We start from the raw sequence: 9,208 nt of genomic DNA, 5'->3' as shown, positions 1-9,208 counted from the left end.
GCTCAATTTGTTTCCTGATATCGGTACAAAATTAAATATGTTTTATTGTTAACAATTTTTAAAAGAATTCATCTCATAAAAAACATTTTTTTCTTTAACATCTTTAAGTGTGAGATTTATTAATTTGTATTTTAATGTTTTTAGATAAAAATATTTTTCAGTGATAAAAATTATTAAAATTATAGATATTAAACAAGAGTAAACCCATTGTTTATGAACGATTTTCCCAAATATTGAAAGTAGATTAAAAGACAATAAGTAATCAATTAATTAAAAATCAATTGAGTCAATTTCAAAATTATTTTATTTTTAATGTGATTGTAGAAAATCAACCAGATTTTGCAAAACAATTAGTTATTTATATCAAGAATATTAAAAACAAAGTAAAAACAATTTTAAAGATATTAAAAATAGAGCAACCACTAAGAATTCAAAAAGTTTCATAACAACAAACTTCACAACAATTCACAATTACACCTAAATACAATAAAAAAAACACAGTGATATAAAACAATTATATTCCACACTTAGAAAGATCCAAAATGATTGCTTTGAATTAGTTAATACGCATATGTAAACTCTCTCTCAAAGCATTCAATTTAAGTATAAATATTTCCCTTAAATTTCTTTTTCAAAATAAATAAATCTAAAATAATTTATATTTTGAATTTTTAAATTTTGATTCTAAAATGAATGAGTGAATCTTTAGGATAGAATTTAGGGTTTATATCTTCCATGCATCTCACTTTGAAAAACATGCAACTTCGACAACACTTCGATAATAGTTTCCTACACATCTTTACATTATCTTTATTATAAATAAGAAAGAATATAAAATAGATTCGGTCTCATCGTAAGAATATTAACCATGGTAGAATTCATTAGATAATGCAAGAAATTTATTGCTATATATTCAAAATATAAATAGTTAAACATCAAATTAAAGATCTAAGGATATTAAAAATTAAAATTTAATTGAATTTTAAGTAAAAAAAAATTGAAAGACTAAATTCAACATTAATTAATTAGTTTACAACTCAAGGTTCAAAGAGACTATGTTTGATATTAAAGAAAATGGTAGATAGAATTAAGAATTTCTATGAAAACTGAGTACAAAATTTAAAACAAGTTCATCCGTAGCAAAACAATTGTATAAAATATTATTCATTTAACAAATCGTATTGTAGGTTTTAATGATAAACAAACAAAAACTCATTACTTTAAACGCGATGCTTGTTATAGAATAAAAATATTGACAAGGATTTGATATTCAAATAATTAATTTAATTCATCAAAATCAAGGATTTGATAATCAAAACAAACAACAAAACATGTATAAAAGATACGTTCTAATAACGAATTATTAGAAAACAAACAAATATATTTTTGGAAAAGCACATGATCATCGCTTAACATTACAGAGAGTGCCAAGAAAAGATAGTAAGAGCATTGCATATAATATATATTTATATTTGCTTTGAGTTGAGAATAATTATCCGGCAAAAGCTACAATAACTGTAAAATAACAATAATAATGCATAGGAGAAGACAAAAGTATCAAATATCAAAATTTCCGAATACAAGCAGATACTACGAATTCATACTAACAATTACCAAAACTGAGGAACCAAAAAGCTACTGGAAGGTAAACAAAACAAATACTAATTTCAGTATCTGCAAGAATGACTCAGCCACTCTAGTCTTCATCGGCAAACTTGGTCTTTTTCCCTGCATAATCAATCACACAATATTCCACAATCAGTCACTGCAAAACAAATACAAATACTAATGGTAAGTACTACTAGAAGACCAAAATGCATACCTTCCGCAGCGAAGGATCTACTGGGTGGTCCACGACCCCTTCCACCACCTCCTCTTCCACCACCAAAACGGCCACCACTTCCACCTCTTCCACCACCAAAACGGCCACCACCACTACCACCAAATCTACCGCCACTTCCACCTCTTCCACCACCAAATCTACCACCACCACCTCTTCCACCACCGCCTCTACCACCAGAGCCTTGGTTATCCCTCGGCTTTGCTTCATCCACAGAAAGAGTATAACCTCCAAGTTCAGTTTCATGGAGTTCTAGAGCTTTGCTGATGCCATCAGCATCACTAAAGTCCATGTAAGCAAACCTGTAAGAAAGTCAAATTGGTAAGTTAAAAGAGTAGGTAGAAGCAGGTAGATAAAAGAGCACTCCTGAAAATCATTCGGCAATCGAACATAACAAGCATGCAAGATTTGCAATGACCGAAGAAGAATAAAAAATAAAAACAACCGACAACATACCCCTTGACAGCACCAGTCTCGTAATCTTTGGGAATAGATACCCTTGTAACTTCTCCACAGGAACCAAAATGTTCTTCCAAACTACTTCTTATCTAAAATAAAGTCAATAAATTATTTATCACTATTATAACACAAATAAAAGAAACAAACATTATGTTGCAACTTGACCGAACAAATTTACCTCATCCTCCCCAAGGGATTTATCAAAACCCCTTACAAATAGAGTTTGAGACTGGCCTCTTCCACTTTTCTGTGATGAGTTGTTCCAGTTGCTACAATTATTAATGGAAATAAGAAAAACGGTTTATTGATCTTGATCGTGATGCTTATAACAAAATATTATAAAACATTTATACACGAATTACCTGCTATTGGGAGTAAAAGAACTCCTGTCCCGAACCCTGGCAGAATCCAGCCGCAGTGGACGATTGTGCAATTCATGACCATTCAACTCAAGAGCCTACAAAAATAATGAATAGATTCTCAGCTAAATAACCTTGATTATGCGAATCCCAATTCAAGGGACCAAAAAAAATGATCCAAGTAGATCATATCAAAAACTCACTTTCTGGGCAGCCTCAACTGTTGCAAACTCCACATGTCCAAATCCCTTGAACCTTCCATCCTCATCTGTAGCAAGACGAACATCAACAACTTCTCCGCAATCCTTGAAGAAATCTTCACTGGAATAGACAAAACGTCATGTTACTAGTTAAATAAGTGAAAAAAGCAAGAAATAGTACTGTATGAGAAAAAAAACATACACATCAGATCGCTCAACGCTGTATGCCAGGTTCCCTGCAAAAATAGTATTTGAAGCACCACTTTCTGCATTTGGTGTTATTGGGGTATTGGGCTGCAAAAAATCCACATATAATCACATCACACAAGTTGCATTCAAATGCAAGAAAAGAAGAGAGAGGATTGAGCAAATACAGTTTTCTTTCCAGCTGAAGCATCAACCATCTCAACATCCCTAGCCTGTTTTGCAAATAATACAGTAAATATTAAAATAGGAAATCAAAAGATTAAACAAATTGACATTTGGGGTAGGACAAAGGGAAATAAAGTGTTGCTGCTTACTCTTTTTTGCGGAGTTTTGGATTGTTCCTCCTCACTTTCTTCATCACTATCCTCATCAGAACTCTCACTGTTTTCTTTGGCACTTTTCACAGCCTTGAGAGAAAAAAAAAAGTCTTACTTTGGAGGCATCCGGCATTAAAAAAATAAATAAGAATGCAAAAAATATTAAAATATAACAAATACCAAATCAAGAAGAGACTTTACCTTCTTCTGAGGTTGTTCACTTTCATCAGAACTATCATCATCGTCTATTTCCATCTTCTTTCCCTGCTGATAACACATAAAAGAACCATGTAGGATCATCAATGCGAACACAAATTATTATATCCGAGACAATAGTCGTGTTACATTTTCAACATACAACTGCGCAGATTGTAAGCAGAGACACATGAGCTAATATACAAAGGAAATAACTATAAAATACAACAAAATTCAAGCATACCTTTTCCTCTTCAGATTCACTGTCAGAAGACTCCTGTAAAAGTTGGCCAATGTATTTCAACAAAATGCCAGACAAGTTAAATTAAATTAAAAAATACAAAGAAAAAACTTCAGAAAGTAAGAATTAAATAAAATACCTCATCTGAATCACTAGTCTTTGACGATTTTACAGGCTTCTTAGACAAAGGCAAAGTCTTGGCATTGGAAACAGTTTTGGCAGTCTTTTTCTAGAAATACAAAAACAGTGGGCTTGTTAAGTAAATATTTGCATGAAAAAAGAATTAAGGATAAGTAAGGAACTTGATAGTCATTTGCAACCTCCTTGTACAGACTAATTATTTAATCAATTATTAGTTAGAGAACATAAATTGAAAAAATACAATATTAAAAGATAAGTACAACAATAAAATTTACATCGTCTTCTTCTTCAGAGCTGCTATCATCAGAATCAGAGCTATCAACTTTCTTCTTTAACACAGCAGTGTGCTTGGACACAGCAGCTGCAGCAGGCTTGACATCCTATATACATCCAATTACAAGAAAAAATAAATCTCGAGAACAAATTCATAATAACCAAACAAGTTTCGTTACCAGTTACACCCAATAACCCACGACTTACATTGTCATCATCGGAATCTTCTTCACTTGAATCATCATCATCCGAGCTTTCCACTTTCTTAGCTGGAGCAACTGATGATGCAGGCGGCTTTGTAGTTGAAGATATTTTCTTTGGAACCTTAAAACAACATCAAAAAAATTGAATGGTGAGTAATTAAAAAAAAACAATGTTTTCACTAGTTGACATGTGATGTAACGTGTTGCTCACATCTTCCTCGTCAGAGGACGAATCAGAAGAGTCTGAAACTGCAGCTGGTTTTCCTTTACTTGCAGGGGCAGTTACTGCACCATTCTTGGAAGCAGGTTTCTAAAAAAAGGAGAAAAAAAGCATGAGAATGCCCATAAAAATTCTAATAAGAGTGATTTAAAACTGACATAAACGATACCTCATCTTCAGAAGATTCAGAATCGCTGGAGCTGCTGGCTGTCTTGCCTTTCTTTGCTAGTGCGCCATTTTTAGCGGGAGCCTTTTTTGAAGGAACAGCGGCTTTTGGTACAGGTTTCTGTGTGCAACAAAACAAAAGCATAATGAAGTAATTGCAAAAACAAATTATCAATATGCTGACAACAAATTCAAACCTCCTCTAAGAACTCAACAATAAATAGTCAGGAGCAATACCTCATCTTCGGATTCTGAGGAATCATCTTCTGAACTACTCTCCTTCTTTGGCACAGGTGCAGCTTTCTTTTGTTTCTCAACTATCACTTTCTGTGGCTTCTTTGCACTCACTTCTTCCTCATCAGAAGAACTATCTTCAGATGATTCAGAAGAGCTGGAAGCTGGCTTTCCTTTCTTTGAAGGGGCATTTCCAGTACCATTTTTGGCAGGTGCCTTTTTTGACGGGGCGGTAGGTTTGACAGCAGGTTTCTGATCCAAAAAACAGTATAAATCGTGAAATTTAGGCATACCAATACATTAAACCATGAATAGAATAGACTTGTACAATACCTCATCTTCAGATTCAGAAGAAGAATCGTCAGAACTACTTTCCTTCTTTTGCACCTTTGCTTCCTTCTTTTTCTTCTGAGCAACCTCCTCTATCTTCTGTTTTTTTGCAATCACCTTCTCAATTTCTTCTTCAGCTTGTCTCTTGCCTGTAAAACAAATATAATTCAAGAAAGGGAAAAACTAAAAAAATTGAAATATCAAAAAGAATATCAAAACCCCGATTCCTTGAGGTTGTTATTACTCAACAACAATACTTGCAATGATTTACCCTAACAACATAAAACAAAGCCAACTAAGACTAATGAAAGACTTAATCATCTTAGTTTACACTTGAATTATATTCCACAACAGAAAGTTACAAAACCAGACAAATTCCTTCTTTCATCCCAAACTGAGTTTCAAAACAGTATTAGAGCAAAACCCAGTAAAAAAAACAACAACAAAACCTTAAAGCATACCATTAACTAGAACCCATAAAAAACAATACAATCATAATATGTTGTACAAACAAATAACAAAATAATATTAAAAAAAAACAAAAGAAAAACACATCATACAAAGCTACAGAAAAAAATAAGCAAAATTATAGAATACCCTGCTTGGCGGATTTCGATGATGGAACGACGGCTGGAGCAGCGTCAACCTTCAAGAAACGAAAACAACAGCAAAGAACATAGAAAAGTAAGCTCAGAAAGAGTGCAAAGACGAAAAACCGTCCAATGAAAACGAAATTCATAGAAGTATTGAAACAAAAAAGAACGAAAAACAAACCTTGACGGCAGATTTCTTGCTAGACTTGCCCATTTCAGGTTAAAGGAAGGGAAAAAGAAAGTGTTGCTGTGAAGAGAAAGAAACTAGAAAAGGAGGAAGAGGCTCTGCAAAACCCTACGTTCCGAAAGATTAGGGTTTTGGAAGAACAGAGTGTGTCTGAGAGGTTACGGCTGCTATGATTATATACTGAGCGCGCCTCGCTCTGGTGAGGGGTTAGGGTTTTGGGCCTTGCAACAAACAATGAATGCTGCTGTGCGTTTTGCTGGGCTTAGATATTTTTCTTGCCAACGGTTGAAAATACTTTTTTTTTCTTTTTTAAGATTAAAATCTGGAAAAAGAGCTTAATAAAGAAGTATTTTGGAAATATAACATTATACAAAGTTTATAAAAAGTAAATATTTTCAACTTAACATTTATAATGTTACTTTTGATTATTGAAAATTTATAAAATAAAATCTCTGGCTAATCTAAATGTATTAAAAATGATAAATCAAAAGATATAAAAGTAAGAAAAATATATAGAAACGATATTATCAAAGAAATATAGTTAAAAATGATTTTATTATGACTAAAAATGTTTCATATATATATTCATTAAAATAAATAAAATAAATTTACATTTAGATTCAGACTTTTAAATTAACATCAGTTGGAAGGCATATAATTTCCTTTTGAAAAAAGGTATTCTCTAAAAAATATATGAAATAAAAAATTACTATAAAAAATATATGAACGCTATTTAATAATTTATATTATGAAAAAAAACTTATTTCTTAATATTATACTACATTTCTGTTGAGTTTATCTCAGGAGGCTACACAAAATTTAAGTAAGTATTATATTTATACTTTAGTAAAAAAAGGTAGTTATATATATATTCTATTGTTACAAAACTTAAAACTAATATATAATAATTGACTTAAATATATTATATCATCTTATTTTATTCTCCGTAATTTTGTTTACTTTCTCTCTAAATATACGTATATAGTTTCTAAATATAAAATATATTTTCTAATGAGAATTCTAGTAATTAGGTATGGTTGTTTAAAATCTCGCGATTATAAAGGAATAATTTGTAATAATTTTCACAAAAATAATGATTTAAACAATTGTTGTTTTATTGTTATGTATATTAATATTTGGAGCTGGTTTATATTTGTTGGTTTACATTTAGTTACTCTTAAACTAAATTTGGAAACCTAAATTCTATTTACACTAAACGTGTACCACTTAAATCTTTACACCTCACTCTAATTAATCTTTAGCCATTCACACTTATCACTCACCTTAAACTATTATAATTCATATACACAGTTCAAATCCCTAACCTCTAGAAATTCGTGCAAATCATTTACTCAAAAAATCACTTTTGTTATGTTGATTTGTCAATCTTATTTTTTAAATTAAGATACTAATTTTGTAAGGTTTAAATAGATTTAAAGTGTATCTTTTTAATATAAATGATAATGCGGGTCGAACTAGATGGGTTGATCGTTTAGAAGAAATACGGGGCACGGTTGTATATTTCAACTCACTGACCCGTTTAGATTCGTCTCACAAAACCTATAAAACTGTTTATTCCTACACCTCCATACTTTATTCTCTCACCTCCATAAATTTTCAAATTTCCAAAAATACCCCTTTATAATATTTCGGATTACGTAATTTATAAGTCATTTTTCAAATTTGTAATTAGCTTTCAGATTACATAATCCGGAAACCATTTTTCATATGCATGATTACTTTCCAGATTACATAATCTGAAAGTCTTATTTAGCTTCCAGATTATGTAATCCGGAAGTCTTTTTTTTCAAATGAGTTTCCAAATTACATAATTCGGAAACTATTTTATCGGGATGACACAAAAAAGATAAAAATGTATTCTCATGTTGTGTACGGAGGTGACAGAAGAACATATGGAGGTGCAAAAAGAAACAATCAACATGCAGCCCGCATGAGTCCAAGTAGATTGATCCGCATAGTCCACATATCTTCGAAATGTAGGGATTTCTTTTTGCACTCCCATAATATCTTTATGCATTTTCATAATTTTAAAATTTTAAAATTATTCATTCAAAGTTCTACAATCCGAAATATAAAATTGTATTATAGATTGTATAATTTGTAATATTATACGATCTAAAACACAAATATTAACTTATGAATTCTATAACCAAAAAGTTTATGAATTTCACTTTATAAAATTAAAGAAAAAAGGTTCAAAATGTCAAGAGAAAATTTGAGTTTTTTTTTTAAGTATGAGGTGCAAGAATAAAAGCATGGAGATTTAGGAAAAAACTCCCACCAATCTCTAGTACCTTTACAAAAATCGATAATGGTTTTTTAATATTTAAGAATGTTTTCTTTTGTCTTTCTAGAATGTATAGATTGTTTAAATTTCAATACTCATTTAGTAGTAAGATCTTATTTTTTTTAAGTAAAACTTGAATATAATATTCTATTATAATATGAATATTTCTTCCTGTACACCTATATTTTTCTTTCTGCACCCGTACATTCTTTACGATACTAGAATTATTCTTGATAATTTTGTATGATTTCGAAATAGGGTTTTGTCCAAATAGGGATTTCGTAAGTCAAATGAGTTTCCATAATAGAAAATTTGGAAGGCAAAATATCATTACGGAACATATTTTTAAAATTTTAAGAATGATAAATCCAGAATTCATAAAACATGTTTTGAAAAATATGTTCCGAAAATATTTTGGAAAGAATAATTTGGAAGTCATTTTCAAAAGGGGTAAAATGGTATTTTTCAAAAATATGGAGTGCAAGAAATCATTTGTCAGGTCCAGGGAGAAACATCCTTATAATATATATATATATATATATATATATATATATATATATATATATATATATTATGTTATAGTATTTGTTAAAAAAATTTCAAAATAGAACATTAATAATGTCTACCTTTATTACCTTAAAAATGTATATATTTAATTAAATATTTTATTAGTTATAATACGATTAAAATCAAAATTTATTGAGAACTAGAACATCATAATAATTTATTTATTTAT

General features: G+C 30.5%; 1 protein-coding gene across 2 annotated transcripts; it reads right to left on the bottom strand.

Moving 5' to 3' along the window:
* Positions 1 to 1,449: 1,449 nt before the first annotated feature.
* Positions 1,450 to 6,447, bottom strand: LOC137820428 (nucleolin 1). 2 transcript variants are annotated; one of them, XM_068624520.1, is made up of 20 exons: positions 6,159 to 6,447; positions 5,982 to 6,030; positions 5,388 to 5,533; positions 5,058 to 5,306; positions 4,825 to 4,941; positions 4,647 to 4,745; positions 4,440 to 4,556; positions 4,235 to 4,339; positions 3,958 to 4,047; positions 3,822 to 3,854; positions 3,584 to 3,649; positions 3,380 to 3,472; positions 3,233 to 3,277; positions 3,061 to 3,152; positions 2,862 to 2,979; positions 2,662 to 2,756; positions 2,478 to 2,568; positions 2,297 to 2,388; positions 1,823 to 2,142; positions 1,450 to 1,728 (listed from the first exon to the last, which is right to left on the bottom strand). In XM_068624520.1, the coding sequence occupies exons 1-20, from the start codon at positions 6,189 to 6,191 to the stop codon at positions 1,697 to 1,699; spliced, it is 2,082 nt and encodes a 693-aa protein (XP_068480621.1). In that variant the 5' UTR covers positions 6,192 to 6,447; the 3' UTR covers positions 1,450 to 1,696. The 2 variants fall into 2 exon arrangements, with proteins under 2 accessions (XP_068480621.1, XP_068480629.1); XM_068624528.1 differs by having other exon boundaries at positions 3,584 to 3,646; positions 6,159 to 6,444.
* Positions 6,448 to 9,208: the final 2,761 nt, after the last annotated feature.

This window comes from Phaseolus vulgaris, chromosome 11 (assembly GCF_000499845.2).
Source record: "Phaseolus vulgaris cultivar G19833 chromosome 11, P. vulgaris v2.0, whole genome shotgun sequence".
Taxonomy (NCBI): domain Eukaryota; kingdom Viridiplantae; phylum Streptophyta; class Magnoliopsida; order Fabales; family Fabaceae; genus Phaseolus; species Phaseolus vulgaris.
Note: the sequence above shows the minus strand (reverse complement) of the source record. Positions and strands in the feature narration are given on the sequence as shown.